Below are 27852 nucleotides of genomic sequence, written 5' to 3'. Positions count from 1 at the left end.
CTCTGGACTTCCTATCCATATGCTCCCGCACTCCACCTTTCACCCCACAAGATCCTAGGCTGCACACACTGGAGTCTGTGGATGATGAAGGGATGTGACTCACCAGGCTTCACAGAACTCTGATGCCAGTCCACTTTCCCTGCTTGGTGCCATCTAGTGGGGCTTACAGGTGCACTAGCTGCAGTTCCTTTCCCAGGCACATATCTAGGCATGTTCCACCCAGTCAGAAAGGGGAGAGAAGGAGTTTGGGACAAGGAATCACAGGTGGTGGGCTGGGTGACAAGCTGTGGACAGTGGCTGATTATTATTGAGGAGGGCTGTGCCCCTGTTTGCCCCCACTTATGTACACCTGTGGTGCAGAGCCAATCAGAATGAACAGAATGTATGCCATTGTATTCATCCTTGGCAGACTCCTGGACTCCCATGAGTCCCATCTCTTTGTTTACTTCATACCAGTAACTCCATCTTTTGAATAATAAGAGTAATTTTGATATGTCATAGGTTAGTACCCTTTCCTTATAGGTGCAAAAATATTTGTGTTCAAATTGTTCTTTCATGTCATACATCATTGTGAAATCAACCCACTGACGGGTTTTACCCAATGATGAAACTTTTCTATGCTATTAAATATTCTGAAGTATTCAACCCACAGTTTGTGCATTTGTAACCATACAGCTGTAAGTGATTCTGTAGCTCAGTATTATGACCAGTCAAACACATATCACATAAATGTGCAGAGTCACATACAATCATGGAAATGTAGTGCTGGAAGGGACATTGAGAAGTCATCAAGTTCAGGATCTGTCCCCCTTCACATGCCACTGAGACAGAATCAACTAACCTAGACCATCCATGATAGGTGTTTGTCCAATCTTTTCTTTAAAACTTTCAGTGACAGGAATTTCTCAATCCCTGACTTGGAAGTGTATTTCAGAACTTAACTATCACTTTTCCTAGTATCAGAGTCTTCTAAATATCTCTGAATACTCTATATATTCCTTGCTGCAGACAAGTCCATTGCTTTTTGACCTACCTTCAGTGGGCATTAAGAACAATTTCAAGAAGTTCTATTTTCTTCTTTAAAGAAGCCCATAAAATGCCCGAAGACAGTTACCAGGTTCCTCCCTGCCCCCAGACTTCTTTTCTGAAGATTAAGTATGCACCGTTTCCTCTCCCCTCTCTTCCCCCCCACACACATAAGACAAGGTTTCTAAATCCTTCTAAATCTTTGATCATTGTATTGCTTTCCTCCTTCTATTTTTCAAGGGTATTAATTTTTCTGTATTTAAGCTATTAAACAAATTTTATAAGATTTCTATTATAAAAGAATGGATATGTTATTGAATGAAAAAATAAAATATGTGACTGCAGTAAAAGACAAATTTCATAATTCTGACTTTAAAATTTGCTCCTTCTAGTGTCCTGAATTCAAAAGACCCAGGGACATTGCTGTTGACTGGATTGCTGGAAATATTTACTGGACTGATCATTCTAGAATGCATTGGTTCAGTTACTATACAACGCACTGGACAAGTTTAAGATACTCCATAAATGTAGGACAGTTGAATGGACCAAACTGTACAAGGTTGCTTACAAATACAGCAGGAGAACCATATGCAATTGCTGTAAATCCTATAAAGGGGTATGTTTTTAAAAGTGGCATTTTATCATGTTGTATTCTATTGTATAAATAACAAACACACACAGAAATGTAAGCAAAGCAAACATGGCTTGCTACATAATGTCTATACATGTGTAGATTTGTTTTAATTATTTAGCTTTTTTACTTCAGTTTACTGGTCTGCAAATTAAGGTTAATACTTCCTCATCTCTCAGGTGATTTGTTTGACTTACTTTGTTAATTATTGTGAAATTATTGGCAGAAAGTTATTGTGTAAATTTAAGGTGTTAAATTATGCAATTCATTGCAATAATTTAATGTTTGTTATTTTTAGGATGATGTATTGGACAGTCATTGGGGACCACTCACACATAGAAGAAGCAGCTATGGATGGTACTTTAAGAAGGATATTGGTACAGAAGAATTTACAAAGACCTACAGGTACACAGAATTTCAAATACTCCATGAGAAGATAGCATTGTGTGGATTTTGTGGCTGAACTGAAGTTTTACATTCCTAAAATTCTATTGTTTTATATTCTAGTATTGGATATACAGTTTTATATTAAATTTATTTTAATATTTAAAATGATGTAGCTGAATTGAAATAAGCTTAATATAGTAACTTTATAAGACAATATGAAACAACTACAAATATAGACACAGGGAATGCACAGAACTGGAAATTCTTCAGTCATCTATCTCCGGTCATCTAGTTCCAGCTTCTGTCAGTTGAGGTGTAGGGGTACCAAGAGGATATGGTATCATCAGTGATTATCTTGGCTAATAACCATTGATGGACCCATATTCCCTGAACTTATGTACTTTTTTGGGTACCTGATTATACTTTTATCCTTCACAACACAACAAGTTTACAATGTTGTATAAAGACATACTTTTTCTTTTTGTTGTTGTTGTTCTTGTTTGTTGTTCATTTTAAATCTGCCGGCTCCTAGTATCCATAAATGAGCCCTAGTTATTGCTTTATGTGATGGGGTAAATAACTCTTCTTTATTCACTTTCCTCATACCATCAATAGTTTTGTAGACCTCTATCATTTCCCCCTTTAGTCCTTTGATTTCCAGATAGAACAGTGCTTTTAATTTTGCCTGATATGGAAGCCCAATGCCTTATTTTTGTTGTCCTTCTTTGTACTTTTTCCAAAATAAATATATCTTTTTTAGATTATTCTGTATACAGTATTAAAGGTATGTGCATACCAAGGATTTATATAGTGGCATTATCATATTTTCTGTCATTTTATCTGTCCATTTCCTAATGGTTCCTAACACTGTTAGTTTTTTTGACTGCTGCTGAACATGGAACAGATTTTTTTTCTGAGAACTATCCATATTGACTTCATTCATTTCCACTCACTTGGCAATGGCTAATTTAGCCTCCATAATTTTGTGTGGATAGTTTGGACTATGTTGCTTATTTGCGTTAGTTTGCCTTTATCAACACTGAATTTTATCTGAAATGTTCATGCCCGTTCATCCGCTTTTGTGAGATCCCTTTGTAACACTTCTCATTCGGCTTTGGACATAAATATTTGACGTAATTGTGTATTATTTGCCAATTTTGCCACCTCATTGTTGCAACCACTTTTGCAACCATTTATTAATATGTTGAACAACACAGGTCCAAGTACACATCCTTAGGAGGTGCCACTATTTACCCCTCTCCGTTGTAAAAAACTGACTATTTATTCCAACCATTTGTTTAAGATCTTTTAACCACTTATTGATTGATTGGAGGCCTTTTTCTCTTATCCCATGTCTACTTACTTTCTTAAGAGCCTTTGATAAGGGACTTTTACAAAGGGTTTCTGAAAGTCCATTATATCCACAGTATCATCATTGTTCATGTGCTTACAGATGCCCTCAAAAAATTCTAAGATTGGTGAGACATGAATTCTCTATACAAAAGCCATGTTGACCCATCATATGTTTGTTACTTGTCTGATAATTCTGTTCTTTAGCGTAGTTTGAACCAATTTGCTGGAACTGATAGTTAAACTTACTATCCTGTAATTGCTGGGTCACATTTGGAGTTTCCATTATCTGATGCAGAGTTTAACAAATGGTAGGCTGCATACCACAATTAGAAATTCTAAAATTTGAATTCCTTCAGAATTCTTGGGTGAATATCATCTGGTCCTAGTGACTTATTACTGTTTAATTTCTCAATTTGTTTTAAAACCTCTTATTTTCACAAGTTTATTGGGGAAAATTTTATGGATTTGTCACCTAAATGGATGGTTCAAGTGTGGGAGTCCCCACACATCCTCTCTAGTAGAAGATCAATAGAAAGAAATAATTTAGTTTCTCTGCAGCAGCCTTGTTTTCCTTTAGTGTTTCGTTAGCATCTTGATCTTTTAGTGGCTCAAATAACTGTTTAGAAGCCTTCCTGCCTTAGATGTACATGAAATAAAATTGCTGTTAGTTTTTGTGTGTTTAGTTAGTTGCTCTTTGAATTCTTTCTTTGCCAGTCTCCTTGCACTTTTACAGTTGACTTGCCACAGTTTATGTCCCTTTCTATTTTTCTCATTAGTATTTGACTTCTAGTTTGTAAAGGATCCATTTTTTTCCTGTAATAACAGCTTTTACTCTGATGTTTAACCATACTGAAAGTGTTTGGTTCCTATACTGATTTTTTGTTTGTTTGAGGTCTTCATATGTTTTGATCTTCTTAAATTGTGGTGAATTTAAAAGGTCTCTATGCAATTCAAAGATATTTCATCCTTGTGACTGTTCCATTTAATTTCTGCTTAACTAGCTTTTTCATATTTGAAATTAAATGCTCCTGTAGTGGCTTTCTGTGGCAGTGTCCTCTCAGATGGATGCTATATTTAATTACACTATTACCAAGCAGCAGATCAGTTATATTTTGTTTTCTTGGATAAAATTCTGTGCACCAATTAGGACTAAAGCAATAATTGCTTTTCTTCTGGTAGATTCCAGGTCTAGTTACTTGTTTAGACTGAAACAATAATAATAGTCACTGTTAATCTATTCTAAATTAGCTTCATAGCATTGTCTATTTACCCTATACTGCACAAGCCTAAAGCAAGCTGTATTCATTGACTTGAATATTAAAACATAACAACTCATGGCATAGCAAATAAGCTAATGGAGGCTGTGAGGAAAATATTCCAATTCTTGTGGAGTATATGTACTAATCATTCAGTCTCCTACAAGAAAAATTAGCTATTTCCTCAAATTTAGAGGGGATTTAATTTTTTTTCTATGAAATGCATTTGTATTAAACACATGTTAAGGTTACAGTGATCTCGTGCTTTAACTATAGTAACTTTCTCATTTCCTAGCTCCTTGTTTTCCATCTCTTCAATATATCTAAAACACTGCCTACATGGTTACTTTTCTCTCCCAGTGCTTCAAACATATCACTTCTTGTCACAAATCTTTTTACTCAGGAATTGTAACATGAATGGTTGGTTTTCACCATATGGAATTTTGCCAGAAATTGTAGTACAAAACTCATCTGAAAAATTCAGATGCTGTTTTCTTTTTGGCCTGACCAAAATCAGGATTGCAATAGATCCTCTTTTCATAATATTTTCTATCCATGGTTTTGAAAAGTTTTAGCTAAGCCTTCAGCCAGACTTCTGAATCCTGAAAAGATTAAAGTAAAGTAAAAATTAACACATGCATCTTCTTCTTTTTTTTTATTGTAAAACATTAGTCCATTAGTAGCTCAACTGGTTACTGTACCTTTAAAATTACAAAATATTCCACTTCAACTGCTACCTGAAAAATATGTTCTGTGAAATCTTTCCTGTATTTTTCTTTCATATCTCACTGATAAAACATAAAACTTCTGAAATTTTTTAGTTGTTTAACAGATTGCAAATGCATGACCTACTGCTTGTAATATCTACCCAAATATGTCTTCCTGATTCCAAATAAGAGTGAGCATGAGACTGGATATTTGAACTGGGATTTATTGGAATTAAAGTAAAAACTCATCACAGTGTTGCCATCTGTTTAAATACAAAGTATACAAAATAGTAACTAATTTCATTTCATACTAACTTCAGAAATTTAATTCTGAATGACAAACTGAGCATATATGTTTCCGTTATTAAAATTTCAATTTTTAAAATAGTAATTTTATTATAACCTTTTAAAATAAATGCAAGTTAGAGATTAATCACTAATTCTAGAAAATCCAGACTCTAAATATCATTTATTATAAAGCTCTGTTGTATTATCTTTTTACAAGAATTTATTCTGTTCAACAGTACAAAACCAATGGGAACTTTGATTTTGAGTTCATTTCAATGGAGTTTTGTATGCCAACTCCCCAGAGTTTTTTCTTCATGAAGTAAAAAATGCAAACCTATTTCATTATTATACAGAATAAAACTTTCTCCAGCTTCATCTTTCTTCTCAGTAGTTGATTAATTTTAAGAATGTATTTTGTTGCTATGTATAATTTTGATTTATATTTGTTACATCAATGGGGAATAATAGTTTCTTCATTCTTAAAAACTCTTACCTTAGGCAGAGAATTAGTAGCAGGCGGGAGCTTTTAATATATAACAGAGTAGTAAGTTAATCATTTAAAAGGTCCATAGTAAAGTATGGTCTTCTTGATTATATTGTATAAAGTCATTGCTTAGAGAGTGGTTAGGCATAATATATCTATCTGTATTTTATTCTAGATATATTAATATCATCATTTAAATATTTAGTAGTTAATCTAAAACAAACATTAATTTTCTATTTTAATTCTATATATATGTAAAGTATTAGTTTTATGCAAGTCTGATGACAAAGAAAATGCTTCTGTATGGCAAGAGACATAGATTTAGAAGACCACATAAAATATTTACACCCTAATCCTACAATTTACTACATACATCTGTGTACTCTTGCACCTGCATGAAGCTCTGTTGAAGTCAGTGATGTTCCATGTAGGCCTAGACTCATGGCCTATGTGTATATGAGCCTATGGGTATAGGACAAAAAAGGAGATCTGCTATATTTGCACCTGAGGGAGGGCTGGATGCAGAAAAGAAAATAACCAGTGGGAAGACAATTAGATAAATTAAAAGGAACTGGTTCACTCTGCCTGCAGGATAGAACAGAAACTTTACTTTTCTATTCTCTTGAGATTCTGAGATACCATTCATCTGTGTAGTATTGCAATGCGTTCCAGGAAATAAGGAAAAGAGGAGACCATAATCTACAAAAGACTGTGGTATATTTTCTGCTGTTACATTTTTATACTTTATTATAAAAGTAAGTTCTCTCTCTTGTTTTTGACAGGTCTTGTAGTTGATCAGTTCAGTCAGCGTTTGTTCTGGGCTGACTTTGAATTGTCTGTTATTGGCAGTGTTCTTTTTGATGGCTCTGATTCAATAGTGTCTGTGAGTAGTAAACAAGGTAGGCAGAGTTTTTCTCTAACACATACATTGGATGAAGAACTGTTAATTAAAAAGAAATGAACTCAATTTCTATATTTTTTGTATTTCCAGCTAGCAATACAGTGAATATTGGTTTAAAGTTCTTTTGCCATTAGAGATTATTGTAGTGCAGTGGATTTGTAAGGCTCCAATCCCAGAACACATTAAGTGCTACTACAGCCTCCGTGTGTTTTTCATAGTCAGCAGAATAATGTCAAGATAGACTTTTAACTATTTTCATTCCACTGAGTACAAATCATATGTAGAATATTTATAGGCAATTTACCCTGACACCAGTCCTAGGCAAAAGAATGGAAAAGCTGACATAGAATTCAGTTAATAAAGAATTAAAGCATGTCAATATAATAAATGCTAAACAATGGAAAATTGTTTGACCTTGTCAAACAAACTTTTATGAGATATCAATGATTGAGAAAGATAACAGCACATATATTTAATATATATTTACATTCCGAAAAAAAAACTCTCAATGCATAATATCTGTAAAGCATGTGTTCAATGGATTAAGAACTGAGTGACAAATCTCAAAAAGTAGTTATCAGTGGGGAATTATCATTGAATCAGTGTGTTTCTATTGGCGTTACACAAGGAGCACACTTTGAGTCTGTCTAGATTACATCCCTTTTCTCAAAAAAGGGATGTAAATTAGACACTTTGAAATTGCAAATGAAGCTGGGATTTAAATTTCCCATGCTTCATTTGCATAATGGTGGCCGCGGTTTTTTTCAAAAAGAGTCTTTTTGAAAGAAAAATGGTTGTTTAGATGGGGATCATTCGAAAATAAAACCCTTTTTCGAAAGATTCTGTACTCCTCATTTTTTCAGGATTAACTAGATTAGATTAACCATTAGAACAAACTACCAAGTGAAATGGGGGATTCTGTAAGGTGAGGAGTCACTCCTGTGCTTGGCTCCAGCCAATCCACAAGCCAGGCTATGTGAGTCCTACATCTGGAATAGAAGCCCTACATGAGGAAAAATCAGCTAACTCTGCTAAACATAACTTCAGGCTTGGAATGCTCTGCTCCCTGAGAATGGCAACAGACTCCCCAGGTCTTAGCCTGCTCCAGACTCAGCCTGCTCCATCCTTGTCCCAGTCCTCTTCCTCGTCCTTTGCCAATCCTTCTCTTGTCACTGCCCTATTCCATCCTTGGTCCAACCCTATCCTAGACTCCTAATTCCAGCACTCTTATCATTAGGTATGGCCCTCCTCATTTCAATTTCTGACAGCATTTATATATTTTGAGGTAATAAAAAAAGACAGGATGTCTTTCTAGAAAATATTCTTTATTTAAACACTCATTACTTGGGTATATCACAAGGGCCACTGGGTGAAATTCTATGATTATATAGGAGGTCAGATTACTTCATCTAATGTTGCTTTCTAGCCTTAAAATTTATGAATCCGTTGTTAAACTTTCTGTTTTGGCTTTCTTGTGTTATGCCAAGTTACTAGATCTATTGATTAAAAGTACTGTAAATAAATAAAAGACAAAAATGTTAAAATAATAGGAAGGACTGCAGGAGAAATTATTTATCAGGTTAGTTTTACCCTGGCCCAGCTATCATCAAGCATATACGTTTTAATGTCACTTATTTCTATAAGATACTGTTTCAGTATTTCAAATTGTGTGATTCCCAAATTTTAGATCTAACTGATATTTGAGGGAAAATGGTTCGTCCAAACTACTAAGTATGGTATTCCTATAATATGATTTAGCAAGTTTCTTTCTCATTAAAATCAACTGGTTCTTATGGATGTTTCCCAGACTGTTTATATGTCAGGCTTTACCTTCACTTAAAACTTATACCAGCATAGCTATGTGGATAAGGGGAGTGAAAATATCACACCCTCTCATGACAGAATTTACCAACAAAATCCCCAGTGTAGATACAGCAGTGCAGACAGAAAAGTGCTTTTGTTAGCATAGCTAACATTAGTATTCCTAGGTCGGCAGGAAAACTCAATTTGTCAGCATAGACCGTGCTAGCATAAGCTCTGTAGTTTAAACTTAGCCTTACTAATGTTGTTGTACCTTTTATATTTTAGCTAAATAATTTAACTTGTAAATACCAAAATGAAGTATATTAATATTTGAATATGACTTATTTCTTCTTTCCTTAAGGGTTGCTGCATCCACATAGAATTGACATTTTTGAAGATTACATATATGGAGCAGGACCTAAAACTGGTGCATTTAGAGTACAAAAATTTGGCTTGGGTTCTGTAGAATATCTGAATTTGGATGTTGATAAAACAAAAAATGCCTTGATTTTCCATCGCTACAAACAAATAAATTGTGAGTAAACTAATTAGTTTAAAATAAATATTTAAAAAAAAAATGAATAACTTTTGGCCAAACATACCAAAAGAATAGGTTTGTTCATATTCCCATTTCTAAAGAGTAACTGTGATACTGTCATGTACCAAAATATTGTATATTATTCAGTTCACAAAACTACTGTCCTCAGCTTGTCTCGCTTTTGGTTTCTGCACTAAAGATGTAGAATAAAAAATCAACAGAAAACAGTCTACAATATTTCCAATCACAAGGCTTTTTCATAATAATTATGATTCTGGTGACTGGAATAGCAATTTGACAAATTATAAAAGTGTAAATAAAGTTATTTTAACTTCTTTATTGCCAAAATTAAGAATTCCCATGTAACGTGCCATTTTTTTAATTGATGTGTTGTTTTTCTTCCCTGAAATATTTGCAAAAGATATCATTCTGGAAAACACTTCAGTTATTGTTGCAGAGGAATACAATGATTTGCATTAAGCATTGGGATAGGTTATTTAGTGAGGTTATAGAATTCCTGCCATTGGACATTTTTAAGGATATGTTTGATAAACATCTGTCAGGGAGGTCTAGATACACTTAATTTTTTCTTAGCATGAGTGGATGACTGAGGTCACCTTTGAGGGCTCTTTCAGCCCTAGGATTGTACAATGTAAGGATATGTCTACACTGCTGAGCTTTTCCGGGATACCAGAGGTATCCCGGAAAAGCTCTGTCGCATCCAAGGAACACGTCTGTTTTTCTGAAAAATTTTTTGGAAAAGCAGATGCATTTTTTCAGCATCCCTGTAAACCTCATTTTACGAGGAAAAAGAGATATTTTGAAAGAGGGTTTTTTTCCTGACATTTGTCCCCATGTAGATGAGCCAAATGTCGGAAAAGCCTCTTTTGGAAGAAAAGTGGAAAAAAGATATGAAAATTGTGGTTTGCAATTTGCGTATCTTTTTATGACTTTCTTTGTAGTGTAGACATAGCCTAACTTTGCTACTTTTCAGAAAGCAAAAAGAATACTGCAGCTAAGGCTGTGTCTAGACTACATGCCTCTGTCATCAAAGGCATGTAGATTAGACACATAGGCAAAGTCAAATGAAGCTGTGATTTAAATGATCGCGGCTTCATTTAAATTTACATGGCTGCCGCGCTGTTTGTCAGCTCAGCGCGCTAGTCTGGACGCTCCCCTGCTAATTAGCTGTTTGTCAGCTCTGGACGCTCAGCTAATTAGCTGTCAGTCTGGACGCTCAGCTAATTAGCTGTTTGTCAGCTCAGCGCGCTAGTCTGGACGCTCCCCTGCTGACATCAAAGCCCTTTGTCGGCAGCCCCGGTAAACCTCATCCCACGAGGAATAACGGGGCTGCCGACAAAAGGCTTTGATGTCGGCAGGGGAGCGTCCAGACTAGCGCGCTGAGCAGACAAACAGCTGATCAGCTGTTTGTCGGCTCAGCGCCGCAGCCATGTAAATTTAAATGAAGCCGCGATCATTTAAATTGCGGCTTCATTTGACTTTGCCAAAACAAGAAATTTACATGGCTCCGTCGACGAAGCCATGTAGTTTAGACGTACCCTTCTTGAAATTGCACAAGAAAATTTTAGGTATGCTAAAAATAATTTCCCAGTTTGGTACAGATCAGCTTAAATGGTAATAACAAATCCAAACTCCTAAATCAGTAAATTTCAGGGAATGTAACCTTAATTGTAATTTGCAATATCAGAACACAAATTCAGTCTGCGACCCAAGCTCTGGAAAAGTTGAGTTTTGATTCTGATTTCCAGTACAAATTTTGTGGCAAAAATCCATTTCTACTGGTTTTGTGTTTTAGCTGTTTCTCTAAGCTGAAGTCTGCCCACCAACAAAACTTATTTAAATATTCACTGTTACTATTCATGCCCATTTACATTTTGAATACCTCTCATCTTAAAGGATATTCAGCTAGATAGTATTAGCAGTTCTTTACCCATCAATGAAATAAAAACCTGGCAACTTTTCAACAATCCCCAAAATGAAAACACTATAGCTCAATTTAGAGCACTAAACGAAAAAGTAGTCAACTGAAACTTCAAGATAAATTGGATTTTCATCAGAATACTTACATGGTCATCCTGCTTCTACAAAAACAGAGCTGGATTTTGAGATCTGTAACTCTTGGCACTTTAATACTTCAGGGAAAGAAGGAGGATTATTCAGCACTCATGGTGTTTGAACTACCACAAACATCTTTCTAACCAGCTTCCTGAAACTGAGTTACTCTTTCATTGAGCTGCCACTACTGCCTCAAGTTATAAGGGGAAAGCAGTTCACTAAGCACTAATATGGGCCCATAACAGAATACACCGGGATCAGCCTGGTGTTAGCTTGAGATAGTATCCCAAATATTTTAAATCAGCATCTATTCGCTCCTCTTCCCCACTCCCCAAGCTATAGCAGTAACTACTGGGAGTACTAAAAGACACTGGAGTCGTAAAGGATTAGGGGTACCAAGGGAATTGGGTAGGGAAAGATATATGGTGGTATTGGAAGGAGAAATAAAATGAGATCAGTATACAACATTGCTTAGAACTCTCTAAAGACACTTTTTTGTTTACAATGAAATGTTTACGTTTATGTAGGGGGAAAGCATTAAAACTTATTGCACTGGCCTTCAAGAGTCCTAATACATCCTAGCAAAAGTTCCATAAAGATTGTGAATGAACAGAAGTGGTGAGGGAACCAGTTTTGCATTTCATTCTAAATCCAGTATTCCCAAGAGCACAGTGTCTCATAAAAACATGCTGAAATATGGTACAGTATTAATTCAGTGGTACAATGTACTGAATTCCTATCGCTACTTCCTATAGTAGCTAAATTTCAGTGGCAATTCCACAGAGTTTAAGTCAGAGTACAATTATGCATATTTGGTTCTTCAATAGTTCCGTTCCTGGAGGATGTAATTGCACAATTATATTTTTTTCTTTTCACTCTTAAACAGCACCTAATCCTTGCTTGGACTTGGCATGTGAGTTTCTCTGTTTACTCAACCCCTCTGGTGCAGCTTGTGCATGTCCAGAAGGAAAATCTATGATTAATGGAACATGCAATGATCTGAGCTTCACAGGTGGGTATTAGACATTGGTTAACAGATCAAAAATAAGAAATAGGAATGATGATCAGTGTTTATGTCCTGGCACAGGCTAATAGACAAGTATTCTAAAACACTGATGTTCAATAATATAGTTACTAATGATCTGGAATAAAAAGCGAACAGTTGAGAAGAAAAACTTGAAGATGACATGAAATAATTTACATTGAGCTAACAAATGGTGTACCAGACCTAGATGAGTGAACAGTAAAATTATTCTGAGATTATATGAATTGTTGACAAATAAATGGTAATCTACATTATAAAGAATCATTTGAACTGCAGTACTCAAAAGCATACCTGGTTTCTCAGTAACTGGTAATCTTTCTCTCTCACACACACACACACGCCTAAATATTATTAGTACGGATAGCTCAAAGAACACTGCTGTTCATAACCTGGCAGTAGTTTAAAAAAAAGCACATATGAAGACAGATACAGCAAATACAACTGAAAACTCTGCAAGAGAACCATAGGAATGTAGGGCTGGATGGGACCTTGAGACATCATCAAGTCCAGCCCTCTACATTAAGGTAGGACCAAGTAAACATATACCATCTCTGACAAGTGTTTGTCTAACCTGTTCTTAAGGGTATGTCTAGACTACATGGCTCTGGCGACAGAGCCATGTAGATTAGTTTACCAGACATACCCAAATGAAGCGGTGATTTAAATAATCAAATTTAAATAATTGCCGCTTCGTTTAAATTAAAATGGCTGCCACGCTGAGCTGATCATCTGTTTGTCGGCTCAGTGCACTAGTCTGGACACTCCGCGGTTTACATCAAAGGCATACCTCATCCTGTGAGGCATAACGTGGCAGTCGATTCCATAACCTCCATTGGAAGCCTATTCCAGAGCTTGACTAGCCTTATAGTTAGAAAAGGGTTTTTTTGTTTTTTCCTGATAGATAACCTAAGTCTCCCTCTTGGCTGATTAAGGCAAATATGTCTTGCTGTATCTCCAATGGACATGAAGAACAAATTATCATTTTTCTCTTTGTAACAGAACTTAACATATTAGAAGGTAGTTTTCGAGTTTGCCCTCAGTGTTCTTTTCTGAATACTAAACATGCCTGTTTTTTTTCCCCAAAACTTTTCCTTATAGGTCAGGTTTTTCTAAACCTTTCTCCTTTTGTTGCTCTCCTTTCCTCTCTCTCTCCAATTTACCCACATCTTTCCTAATGTGTGATGAGCGGTATTGGACATGTATGTAACCCACACACCTGCTGAGTGTGGTGTACTGTTACATCTAATGGCACTAAGACCATTTACAGAGATAATAATAAGCCTGCTCTACAGCCATAGCTGAAAGCCAGCTGGCTTTTAGTTCATGTGGTAGAGGCTTATGTTCTAAGTTCCATAGGTCCACTTTCAATTGCGCCCATGTACTCTACCTGAGATCTCACCAATCCTGAGTACATACAATATTGTTTGTGTAATAATGTTTTCTCTCATTTTATCACAGAAATTGTGAAGTTAGATATCCTTACTCGGGGTCTGCCTTATTGGATTTTTTTCATAGAATTCTATTTAGAAGGTATTAGCATTGATATGCCATAAGAGTATGAATGGCTTTTTTCTTTATAAACACTAGACAGAGAATTCTCAAGTTTGACTCCTCAATAGATATGTGCAAACTGAATGCATATTGCACATTTCTGCTTATTGCTCATTCATTTTCATGAATTTGAAAAGCATAGATCTGGGACCTTTACAGCTCTTAACAATCAGCTGTCTTCTTTATCTGGAACTTGTTACAATATGACTAGTATTTTGAATGTATTTGATATTTCAGAAACAAAATAAAAAATATTTCATATCCATTTATTTCTTATTCTTGGAGATGTGTTCACCTGATCTCTCAAGCAGTTAATTACAATTGTTGGAGCACAGCTTTGTTTCTAGTTTATGTACTGACAAAAGCAGGCCTGTTTTTTTCTATTTTGGAGGTAAGCTGCAGTTTTCAGATGGATTGATCATTGCTTCAGTGTCCAACAGAGAATGCTGGATTTGCACTAATTATGTGTATTATGTCCAGTGTTGTGTAGCATGATGAAACTAAATATGTGTCAAAAAGATGAATGATCACTTATAATGGAAATTTGACATCATTCAATATTACTAATGTAAATATTTATCAGTTATATGTAAACTACAGAATGTCTTTCCTAAGAGACTAGATCACTTAGCAAAGAAGAAAATTTCTCCCTCCCAAGAGAGGATTGTAATGTAAAAACCATGCAAAATGCTAAAAAGTCCAAAAAGTATTGTATTACTGCCTCCTCAAATGTTTCATCTATGGGAAAAGGTCAGCTTTTACTCTCAGTTAGAAAACACTGGCAAAGATCAGCACAAGCGATTTTGTGCCTTGAGCTGTCTGAGGAAACATGTCACAAGGTTAATAACATAAGAAGCATGCAGCCAAATTGAAAGGAAGGGCTGAAGAAAAAGTATCCAAGCAAATACTTTTCTTCCAAATTAAAGTCAGAATAAGCTATGTCAGTCCATTCTTTCTTTGAAAAAATAATAAGATCTAACAACAGAATAAATTGCCAGACTGAAATACTATAAAATTGCAGGGTCTAGAACCTTTTTCTTTCATTCCTTAATTCAGTAGATGATTTGTTTTTGAACTGAACTTTTTCCCATAAAAGTTTCAAGAAATAAAAAAGTTAAGAGTACTTTAAGTTGGGACTCTGAAACATATTCAGTATCTTTCAAGAAAGCCCTGAACAAAATGTTATCTATTCCAGTTGGTACTAACCTATTTCAGTGAAGAACTAAACAATATAGATTTGCACCAACAGGCTACAAGGAAAGAGGAACTTTTTCACTAGACAATAGGACAATAAAAGTCATAATCAAGGATAATCCATCTATCTGAATACTGCATATAATCCAGTCAGAAGGTAGACTGGTTCAGCATGGAAACAGAAGGTCACCCTGAGCTATTATTGAACTTTCAAGTCTTCTTATAAAAAGAAAATTTCTTTGAAGCCTCACAGTCCATCTACCGACCAATCAAAACACTAATTTTTTAGGAAGAATGGCTCTTGTGCAAGAGGGGTTTTTTGTGCAAAAAGGAGCTGTCCACACAGCTCCATTTTGCACAAAAGTCTCTTGTGCAAAAACGGATGCTAATTAATCATGCAAATGACGTGTGATGATATGATACTCTGTGGTTCATTTGCATAAGCTTTTGCAGAAGAAGGCTGCAGTATAGACATAGCCTTAGAAATCTTTCAGAGTTACACATGTACAAAAAGAATGTACAGGTTTAATAAAGATTGAGTTTTACATTTTAAATAATGGGGTATGGCAAGTTACTAAATTATTAAATGCAAAGAATGAGTAGTGTTGGTACTGATCTGAGTGTTAATGGCTTGTAAGCAAATCAGTATCCCTGATCTAGCAAAAAAGTATGGATTTAATTATTCACATGTTAAAGTTAAGCTGAAGTTTAAATGCTTTGTAGGATTGGGTCTTCAATGTTTAGCTAACATAATATATTCATTCATTACATAGCTAAATTACCTATGTACTGTATTTGTTTAAATTAAAGCTTTTTTTCAACATTATTAAGAAGTACAGAATAATTATAGATGACTGTGTCAAAACCAAACTTAGAACTCAAAACTCATGACTTCATAGTCACTACCCATTTGATAACAATTCCTTCCTTCCTTCCAAGCCATTAAATCTGTCTGTATTTAACTTACTACGTTTGAAAAAAGTTACTATTAATAATGCTTTGCACTTAGTGGTTTTTTTTCACAAACTTCAGAGCTTTTAGTCAAAAGTGAATAGGTTCACTGAAACATTCGATTAAACACTTGCTCTTTTATCATTTGAGCACTTAGAAAATACTCCTCATCTACTCTGATATCCTAAATACAGAGCATCTTGCATGGGTGGGTACTATCATCTACTGAGAAAGTTGTGGTTTTTCCATCTCTTCATTTTGTCGTAAACTTTCCATGTAATTTTTCAGAATCACATATGTTCCTCTATTACTCCTTTGGAAATGTATCTATTTGTATTTCCCTATAATCCAAGGAATTCTTTTGATTGGAAATAGAAGGAGGATAAATTTTATCAGAGGGAAAATGTTTCAAAAGTAGTCTGGGCCAAAGACCTCAATGACAAACATATTTTCTGTTGTCTTTTTTTCCTCCTGACAACAACACAGATGGAGAATTGTACAGAATATGAAGATAATTAAAATGACATTTTGATTTTTCTATGTCGAAAACAAGATTTTTATGTGCATGAGTGTGTAAAACCCGTTAGCCCTTCTTTATGTATTGTTGAGATACATATGCAAACCAGTGGGAATGAAAAAAATTAACTAAGTTCCATATTTGACCCAATATTAGTGTTATTTTTGTGGTAATTTGCATGCATGTGTGCCTCAATATGAACAAAGAAATTCACTTTGAATTGTACAACCTTTACTTTAAAGTTTTTGAATATGTGTCAATGTTATATGTATTATTTCTCTCATACAATCATGCAAGTATTAAAACAATGCCTCTAAATTTCTATAATAGTTTCAGATTTAGTATTTTGGTTTTTAGTCGGTTTATATGCTTACTACCTGGAATTCAGAAAGGTTCATCAGAAAGTAAGCCTTTGGCAATACTTCAGAGTTATTTATCCATTTTTATACTCAGTACTGTTCAATATACACATGACTAACTTACAGATAAGCAAATTAGAAATAAAATTTATTTCTAATAGCCATGCTAAAATATTAACAGAAGCAACAGAGGAATCTACTAACTAAACATGAATGGAGTTAATGAACCAAGTAAAAAAAAAGTGAGACCTTAAAACTCAAAATGCAAATTTTCACAGACAAATTTAACTAAGGTAAATTACAGAAAAAAATAAAATAAAAAGAAAATATGGCCCATACTATTTTTCTTTAAATCTCCAAAGTAGGTGGATGTTTACCTTAACCCATTCATATCATTTAATCCTAGAGCAATCTAGAGGAAACACAAACCTGTCATCTTTGTTATATATTGTTTTAACTCCAAAATGCAATTTTGGTAAACATCTATATTTAGGTGGATATAATACGAATTCTTTCTGGAGTTTTGTGATTTTTTTCCCTTAAAATGTACAATTTGCCCTTGTAGACCAAGAAAGGAAAGTGGAATAGACAGACCTTTTTATAAATCCAGATTCACATAATCCATTTTGTAAGCACTGGAAAAATAGCCCAGTCTAGATTTCAAAGATGTTTAAAATATTTAAGCAACTTAACTATTATAATTATTTGTCCCTTTCCCAAAAGGCATCAGTTTAATTAGACGAGACAAAGAGTTGGGGAAATGAATGTAATATATGAAGAGACTGATGTTTGAAAATTTAAAGTGCTTGTCTCCAAACATATTAATTCCACAGACGGGAGTGGAGAGAATGGGATGGGACAGGGATAATCAATTATTTTTGTCAAGGTCCACATTTCTTGTTCAAGGTATAGACAAAGTCCAGACTCCAGAGAGGTATGAATTTGGCCCATAGTGTGCCTGTTGACTAATCAGGCTAGAGTGCGGACTGGTTTTTAAGTTCTTTGGGTGGGGTTAAGTTAGGAGACTATTATGTGAACTGAAAGTCAAAGATAGAGAGGACATAGAAAGGAAAGTATTAAAAGGAGTGGGATGCATGAGGTCAAGCTAGGTGCTGCAGGAGGTATCATTTTCCCAAGCCCCTCAGATGAAAACTAAATTCTGATTCTGCAGCCCATACAATGGAAGTGTTCCAATGAGTAATCATTTTCTCTGATTATTTTAAATGGAATTTGTGAAAAGCCCAGTAACCTGTATGATTTTTACTACAGAGGATACATGTAAACTGACTTGTGAAAATGGAGGAAGGTGCATTATAAATGAGAAGGGTGATTTAAGATGTTACTGTTGGCCAAGCTATTCTGGAGAAAGATGTGAAACCAACCACTGTTACAATTATTGCCAGAATGGAGGAACTTGTGTCGCTTCTGCTCTTGGTAAATATTTGCATGCAACTTCAATACTTTTATCTTGAATGAAATGTTTGGCTTAATTCTACAGATGTACTGGATTTCCTCTCTCCTTTTCCTTGAACTATTTGTTCTCATCTTTGAATGGATTTCAACTTTTCTGTCCACACACAAAGCATCTTTTCCTTGTCGTGGTTTTGAAAGCCTGCTACAAATCTCTTCTATTGCATGAACCCTGACTGTCTTGGTAAGATAATGCCGTGATAGGGTACTTCAATTGGAGACAAGGCTTTTTTCTGTGATGGCTGCTGTCTCCTGCTGCTTTCATCAGAGTGCTTGGGCACTTGATGATCACCTCACTTTCCACAAGATGGGGATTTCCCTCTACCCTATGGCATATTTGGGGTCATACTGACCTCCATCTTGTTTTACACCAAAGTTTGTCTTGGCAAGAAGAGTGAAAACACTTCCCTTTGTTAAATGTGAATCTGACATTTGGGATGATATCCAGAGCCTGCAGTCTTATTACAGGTAAACTGCTGGTTGCGCAACATGTTTGGCAGGATGGTATGGATTTGTACAGTCAAGCCACAGGTCTTGTTCCCAGGGTACGATTGGCTCCCATGTAGCCATAAGTCTAAACTCCTCGTCTTCTCTCAACTCTGTTCTCCTCTCATGTGTTGGACATGTCCGTGATATAATTTCTAAAGGCACATGTTTTTTTACTCTGTGTGTGTGTGTGTGTGTGTGTGTGTGTGTGTGTGTGTGTGTGTGTGTGTGTGTGTGTGTGTGTGTGTGTGTGTGTGTGTGTTCCTAGGTATGTTGGGCTTGCTGGATTTGTCCCTCCCTTCTTTCTTTTTCACCACTCCTATAACTGCCACTCAGTTTGCACGGACAGACAAGTGAATATGTTTCTTTCCAAACATTTTCCTTGGCAGCCTTTGACCAGTGGATACCAAACTCTTCCTGCAAAGTGTTTCCTGGCATCTCTGTTTTAAAAAGCACCTAGGTCCCATGTGGTTTTCCCTGCAGAGAGATGGATGGGATGCCTGACACCTGCTAGATTTGGAGCATAGCCCTTTTCTGATTAAACTTCTGGCAGCTTGTGTTCACTATCCTCTGCTGTTGTGTTTCCTCACTCCTTTGCACCCCTTCTTTGCCATCTACTTCCTTAGCTTATGTGCAGGCTTCTAGAGTCTGTCTCCATTCTGTTTCTTCTCCCAGAGTAGCCCTCTTGCTGAGAGAGCATACTTCGGCCAGGGAAATTTCCCAATATTTTAGCAATGGAAAGGTTGTAGTTATCAACCAATTCCTCCTATACATCTCTATAGGGTACACCTACAGGTACCCCAATATGGTGTCTGATAGGCTGCTGATGGCCTCCCTGGGTCCTGTTTTAGGCTTAGCTCACCCCTGCTGCTGTGTCCTATCTCCTATCTTTTGCTTCAAGGGCAGACTTTGCTGTTACTACATTCACGGCTGCCGGGCTGCTCACTCTCAGGAACCAGAATAGGAGCGCAAATAACTCTGCTGTTCATGTATCAGACGGGTAGCTGTGTTAGTCTGAATCTGCAAAAGCGACGAGGAGTCCTGTGGCACCTTATAGACTAACTGAAGTGTAGGAGCAAAGACTGTGAATGGCTCGCTAACTACAAAAGCAGCTTCTGCTCTCTTGGAATTCACACCTCCAGATCAGCTGCTAGAAGTGGGCCTCATCCTCCTTGATTGGATCCACCTCATCATCTCCAGCCTGATCCTGGCCTGCATATTTATTCCTGCCTCTAGAAATTTCCACTACATGCATCTGACGAAGTGGGTCTTTGCCCACAAAAGCTTATGCTCCTACACTTCAGTTAGTCTATAAGGGTATGTCTACACTACCCCGCTAGTTCGAACTAGCGGGGTAATGTATGCATACCGAACTTGCTAATGAAGCCCGGGATTTGAATTTCCCGGGCTTCATTAGCATAAAGCCGTCTCTGCCATTTTTAAAAGCTGGCTAGTGCGAACCCCGTGCCGCGCGGCTACACGCGGCATGGGCTAGATAGTTCGAACTACGTAGCCATTCCGATCTATCTGTACACCTCGTTCCACGAGGCGTACAGATAGTTCGAACTACGTAGTTATTCCGAATTATCTAGCCCGTGCCGTGTGTAGCCGCGCGGCATGGGGTTTGCACTAACCGGATTTTAAAAATGGCGGAGCCGGCTTTATGCTAATGAAGCCCGGGAAATTCAAATCCCGGGCTTCATTAGCAAGTTCGGTATGCATACATTACCCCGCTAGTTCGAACTAGCGGTGTAGTGTAGACATACCCCTAAGGTGCCACAGGACTCCTTGTCGCTTCTGCTGTTCATGTTTCTGCCCTGCCTCTCTTCAGGCCCAGGGTGCAGACGTGGCTGTTGCTTAGTTGTTTCTAATTGCATAAAACTGAACACCCCAGCCCTGCCCTTTCCCTGAGGCTCAACCAATGCCCCACCTCTTCTGCATCTCCCCCCTCCCCTTGCAGTTTGCTCACTCTCTCTTTCCCTCTCACTTTCACCAGACAGGGGCAGAGGGTTGGGATGTGGAGCTGTAGTGAGGACTCTTACTGGGGATGTGGACACTGGGGTGGGTCAGGGTTGAGGAATTTCTGGTGCAAGAGGGGACTCCAGTTGAGGTGAGGAGTTAATGGCCCTGGCTGGGGCTCTAGCTGGGACTATGGACTCCTAGTGGGGCTAGAAATGAGGGTTGCAATGTGTAGGAGAAAGCTCTGTCCTGGGACAGAGGATTAGAGTACTGGGGAGGGGGGGCGGTGTGAGGACTCTGGCACAGGTGGGCCTAGGGATGAAGAATTTGGAATGCAGGAGGGGCTCAAGGCTCTGGCAGGGATTTGGGGTGCTGGAGGGGATTTGGAGTCCCAGCAGCACTTACTGCAGCTCCCAGAAGGAGGCTACGAGATGCCTACAACCCTTAGGTGCAAGGAAGCTCCACACAGTGCCTTTATGCCTATAGGCACTACACCTTGTACATCATTCCCAGCCAACGGGAACAACAGAGCCAGAACTTACATTTGTAAGCCCCTCTGCACCTAAGGAGAGCAGGGGCCTGGCAGCCCTTCTGAGAGATACACAGTATGAAAACAAGTAGGGGTCCTGCATTAGTCCTGGACCCTTTCTGTGGCACCAACCATACTTTTAATAGACAAGTTGCTGGTGGTGACGGGAGCTGCCAGGGTCCTTTTCTGCCCAAGTGTTACAAATGAAAATTGGGTACCTGGAAACCTACTTTAGCTGCTCCTCTTCAAGGAGTATCCCCAAGGGTGCTCTACTTTAGGTATTTGAGCATCGCTTTGCCTCTAATCAGAGACTTTAAATATTTAAATTGGCTATTCCATATGGGCAACCAACCGTCTCTTCAGTTCCTTCTTTACCACCTCTGGCTTCAGTCACAGTTTAGCAGTCACCATGATTATTCAGTTGAATACAGATACTTAGATAGTGTTAATAGTTAAAGCTTGAGCATTAGTTATTATTGTTAGTTGTTCTATAGCACTATTTTAAAAAAATCCTTTCCCCTCATTGTTATAGGCTAGTTAGGTAGGTAGAATGCTTTTGTGGGACCGTCTGGCAGCAACCACTTTAAACTCTTTCTTTCTCTGGGACATGCCTGGCTCACATAGTTTTACAAGATGTGTGAGGTGCAGGTTGTCCATTTCCGTATCAGATGGACATTTGCAGTATGTCTACTGCTTGGGTGAGGAGTACTCTACAGATCAGTGCCCCCACTGCAGCTGCAACAGCCATCACCAGCTCCCAGTCCCCTATGGCCCAGTCTCCTATCCATTCCAATTCATGCAGAGAAGAAAAGGACGAGGATATGGTGAGTAATAACCCACCTATGCATATCTCTCCATCTTGGATGATGCAATCATGCCCTTACCATCCGCTTCAGGGGATGACTTCAAATCATTCCAGAAACTCTTTAAGAGAGTCATGGACACATTAGAGATCTCCCTGCCAGCTATGCCTGAGACCCAGCATAAGCTGACAAACATACTGCATGCCTCTACACATGCAAAACTGGTCATCCCCATGAATGAAACCCTCATGGATCAAGCAAAAGCCATCTGGCAGACACCAGCCATGATATCTCCAACCTGCAAAAGATCAGACTGGAAATACTATGTTGCTACATTTTTATTTGCCACAAGCCCTCTTTTACAGATAGCAATCCTGTTGATAGACTATTAGCACTCTCTCAGCATTCTAATATTACCCCTACCCCGCTGAAGCTTAAGACATACGGTCAGGTTATGATATATGAGAATTTGTTTAAGGACATACTGTAGTACTCTAATTTGTGTTAGTTTATATTATATGTGTCCTTTAAGATTTCATAAAAAATTGAATAGTTCTAAGTGCAATAGTTTTCCCTTAGGTATATACAGCGTATCTGAATAGATTCACAATTGTACTCCTAAGTAATGGGGCTTCACACTGGGCAGAAATGTAACTTCCAGGTTATATTTAGGTGTAAACAGGCCTTTCGCATAACACAAAATTAGACATAAAAATCTGTTTCTGGTAGCATTATTGGAGCTGGGTTCAAATAGAAACACAAATGGATCGTAAAAAAAATAAAATAAAAATTCCTTCTAGATTTTCTGATACGGTAAATAGAGCAAATCTTAGTGTGGAACTGCTTTTCCAATAAATGTGTGAATATAAATTCTCCTTTACCATCAAATAATGAATAACAATTTGGTAACTGATTAAGTCAATTACAGAGTGTCATTCATGTTTAAAAACATTATAGTGTTAATTTTTTGTTGAGGTTCTACAACATATAATACGCATCTGCAGACAAATGTTCATTTGTTAAACAAATCCCACTGGCAGTTCATGGATTTATTCATTGTTGGTTTACTTACAGTTAAGTCTTTTGGCAAAGTCCTGTGTGGACATTATATACCTAGAGTTGGGGCAGTTTTAATTAAAATTTATAAGTTTATGACAGTTGTATTGAACTACAATAATTGAACAAGGAAAATGTCATCAGTTAATTAAGAGTGTACATCTGAGAGATCTAATTAAAAGTTTGGATAATAGTAATGAATGCTTTCCAGCAGACCAAATTAACAGATGTTTAAAAAAATAGCATTAACAGTAAAAGCATAAGAAAAAATACAATTGCTTTTCTCTTACAGAATAAAAGTACAAAATAGAATAATAGAGCAATAAATGAGCTTATTGAAAACATTACCGAAGTTTAAGAAGATCACAAAATTAGATAAATCTGAATTCCTAGTACATTTACAGAAAGCTGAATCCTTGATTAGCGTAATTTGAAATCAGCAGAAAAACAAATTGTCTCGTCCTTAGCACAAGTAAAAGAACAGTTGATGAAATATTTTATGCTGCTTTCAAAACATTAAAAGCTATTTAAATAACATGTTTCTGCTTCTTCTAAATAACTGTTGCAGAATAACCTGCCTTTTCTTTAACCAATGTATGTTGCTTCTCTTTGAAAACGTATAAAACTTCAGGGAAGATTTTTGGCCCGTGCTGAACAGCTCATTTACACTCCTCACTTGTCACAAAGGGACCAGAAACTTCCTTAAACAGAGAAGCTGGGAGTAATTCAAAACAAGGATCATGACCAACTGAAGTAGTGTAGCTGTTGTATTTCAAAATAATTTCCTCAGTCCACCTGCAGTTGGGGAATGCAGGGGGTGAGATGGAATATAACCAGAGTTCAAGGGGCTCTGTTGATCCGTTGCAAACACAATGGTCCCTAAGGAGCCACTGCAAACAATATTATTTAGAACGGCTCTAATTTACCCCATGAGCCAAACTAGGCCTGTCTGCATACCTACTAAAGGATCAGGCCCTTTATTGCAGATTAGTAACTGTGTATGCTAAAAATTCCTCCAATAAAACCTTCCTACCCTGATAAGTTTTTAATCGCATGAATGTGAATTATTGTGGACACCCCATCTATTGATGTTGATTATACTAAATAAGTTATCCTTTAATATACTTCTTATGATATACAAATATTTCCAATTAGATATTTAAAGTGTAGGCATATCCTGAGCCAACACAGGAGAATGTTCACTTGTAGACTTGTTCTTATTCTGAACTCTTCTTACATATGTCACATTTTGAATTTAAGATGATGGCGAGATTGAGAAATGACAATCTCATGGACACAAGAGAGAGAAAATACCGACATTTATTTTTGCAGATGACCAGGACAATTTATTTGCTGCTATATATCACTGTAGATCTTTAGACCAAGGGGATCTAAAACCCCTCATATGATCACAACTCAAATTTCAGATATTAAGATGTTGATCTCCCCCCACACTCCCATCCATTACCTGGCTGACTACAAGAAACATTTTCTATGAGTGCTACATGCTTCCCATTCTCAGGTGGCATGTTCATATCCTGCAGACAAGAGATAACTATGTATGCATCTAGTACCATATCTGTGCTACCTCCCCCAGTAGTTTTTTTACAAGATATGCTCTAATTATCCTACTAAAATGCTGTACAAAACATTTGCAAAAATACATAATAACTGAGATTTCTGTGCTTGTTTCCCATTCCCTCAGTTTCCATGTGTTAAAGATACTGTAAGAGTCAATCGTCATTCATGTTTATTTTCCTACTTTTTACAAGGTATTCTGATTTCAAAGACTAGTGACTACCAACCATATTAAGCAAAATATATATATATTTATTTTTCTAGACTATATAAAGACACTGTTGGTTCTTTATGTTAAGCTATTTTTATTTTTTAAAGCATGTAGTAGATATAGTATCAGGAGTCAATTTACATTATTTAGATCAGTGACACAAAATTCACCTCAAAATAAGGAGTATATACTTTGTGAACCTCCAAATCAGTTGAACCATCTTCCCTGAAGGGATCAGAGACACTGAATATCAGACAACTGATCTGGGGTATAGCCATGGGTAGACCTGAGTGGTCACTTTGCATGCAAGCCCCACCCCTGTTGGACACTCAAGAAAAGGGTTAGGTAGCTGGCAGCAGGCTGAGAGGGAAGGAGCTAGGCTGACACTGCCATGTGTTGATATCACATGGCAGTGTCGAAGGCAGAGTGAGGGGGAAGAAGGTGACTGCTAATGACATCAGCAGGCAGTGCCACAATACTGATTAACAAAGTTTTCCAGTTAACAAAGTGCCAGATAACAAAGCTTTCAGTGTACATATTTTCCTAATGTTATATTTATGTAAATATTTGTAATAGTTGATAGAAAAGCTATAAAAATTTATGATTCACACCTTGATATGGCTGAGTGTACGTAAGACAGCTTTATAACAATGTTCTTCCTGATTTTATCAAGAAATCATGAAGTAATGGAAGACTAGGGTTGGAAAAGACCTCAGGAAGTCATTTAGTCCAACACCCTGCTTGATGCAGGACCAACTGCAACTAAACAATCCCAGCAAGAAGGGCACATCACTGACTCATATACAGTTTTTTGTGCACTGTCCCTGGGTCTTTTCTGCAGAACTGCCACTTAGCTAGTTAGTCCCCACCCTGTAGTAGTGCATGGGATTCTTCCTTCCTAAGAGCAGGATTTTTCACTTCTCCTTGTTGAACCTCATCAGATTTCTCATGGCCCAATCCTCCAATTTGTCTAGGTCATTCTGGACCCTGTTCCTACACTCCAGTATATCTACCTCTCCCTCAATTTAGTGTAATCTACAAACTTGCTGAGAGCGTAATCCAGCCATTCATCCAGATGATTAATGAAGACATTTAACTAAACTGGCCCAAGGACCTCTGGGGTATTCCACTTGGTAGCAGCTGTCAACTAGACATCAAGATTATCTAGGCATGTCTGTTAATATTTCACTCTTTTATTTAGCATTTTTCAACAGTAATTCTCAAACCATTTTCCAAAAGATATCAGTATTCTCCTCTTTGTCGTCCTCCTCCTCATCATCCCCATATGATAAATGGGGCACAGAAAGATAATACGACTTACTCTAGATCGTCCCACAGGCCAATGGCTGATCCGTGAATAGAACTTATGTCTACTCAATTCCTGGACAATTTTTTGTCCACTAACCCTGTTGTGGGCAAGTATGGCATTGGTGACTATTGTCAATCATTGTATGAATGTTATTAAAACAATATGAGAAGTATTTTGATATTCAGAGATAGAAGGTGTTTTATAAGAGCTAGGCATTATTTAAAATATTATTTTGGATGATAACTGTCTGTATGTAAATGGAAAATGAAATGCTGGCATTTCTAGCTGACACATTAAATGAGAAACGTAGATTTTAGGGTAAAGTGAAAGAAATCACATAGCTGTCAATAACTGGTCTATTTGTAATCCTACGCAGAAGAGGATAAAATTCTCCCATGAAGAGATAAAATCACTTTTGCCAGCAGTTTTTAAAAAGAAGAAAGAGCTTGACAAGAAAACATAGACTTCAAACTTTTAGATCTTATTTTGTCATTATTATTTTAAAAAATCTTATGTATCAGATAACAATAGTTTAATTGAAAACCGTCTGAAACCACTTAACCCAGTAATACCCAAAATACACAAAAGTACAAATGAGTCATTTCCCCCAAAAGATTGCATAGCAGCATCAGAATTCAGTATTGTTGATTTGGTGTTTAGTGAACAAGAGATATTTTGATGAATAAGTTAGTTGCTGCATATGGACCAAGTTGGAGCTATTTTAAGTTGATGGTTTCATTTCTATAAAACAAGTTATAAGAAATATTGGCTTTCTGGGCACTAATCTCATGGTGGTAATGTACAAAAATTCCAACATAGCATTAACTAAAAAAATAAAAGAAGATATTGAAAAAGGAGTAAGAAAGGAGGTGAAGAAAATAATAGGAGAGAAGAGGGGAGAAGGGAAACAATAAAAACTTAAGGTCCCATATGCTATAAAAATAAAGAAAAAGAAGGAAAGGGAAAGAAGATATGCTGAAGCTTATGCTGAAGAAGTAAGCAACGTGGTAGAAGAGAACGATGGAAGGACACAGTCACTAAGCCTGAGGAAGAAAGAAAGATAATAGTTAGCAGTTGATGGTGTAGCAGAAAGATCAAGGATAACTGATACAGTGAATGAGGAGGATGAGTGATTCCTAGTCAGGGTAGTCCCTAGGGAGTGTGGGGTCCCAGAAACCCCCACCCTTTGACCAAAACCCCAACCCATCTTACTTTATTGTTCCTATCCCTACTCCCCTCTTTACCCTGAGCCCAACCCTTGCTTTACCTTCTCCCCACTTCTTCTCTGCTTTGTCTCCTTATGCCCCCATTGCAACCCTTCCCTTAAGTTCCCTCCCTTAAGCTATGTAATGTGACCTGAGGGGGAGGGAGCTTAAAGGGGAGG

The 27852-nt window shown here is 37.0% G+C and overlaps 1 protein-coding gene across 2 annotated transcripts in view; it reads left to right on the top strand.

The window, feature by feature from the left end:
- Positions 1–27852, top strand: part of LRP1B (LDL receptor related protein 1B) — a 1349043-nt gene that overhangs the window by 1258666 nt on the left and 62525 nt on the right. For both annotated transcript variants that reach the window (XM_075933312.1, XM_075933313.1), the window contains 6 exons: positions 1419–1642; positions 1956–2062; positions 6915–7031; positions 9198–9371; positions 12337–12462; positions 18337–18501. In XM_075933312.1, coding sequence (XP_075789427.1) covers positions 1419–1642; positions 1956–2062; positions 6915–7031; positions 9198–9371; positions 12337–12462; positions 18337–18501 — 913 coding nt within the window. The remainder of the gene's footprint in view (positions 1–1418; positions 1643–1955; positions 2063–6914; positions 7032–9197; positions 9372–12336; positions 12463–18336; positions 18502–27852) is intronic.

The sequence above is a fragment of the Pelodiscus sinensis genome, chromosome 7 (assembly GCF_049634645.1).
Source record: "Pelodiscus sinensis isolate JC-2024 chromosome 7, ASM4963464v1, whole genome shotgun sequence".
Lineage (NCBI taxonomy): Eukaryota > Metazoa > Chordata > Testudines > Trionychidae > Pelodiscus > Pelodiscus sinensis.
The sequence above is the reverse complement of the archived record's forward strand: the minus strand, read 5'-3'. Positions and strand labels throughout refer to the sequence as shown.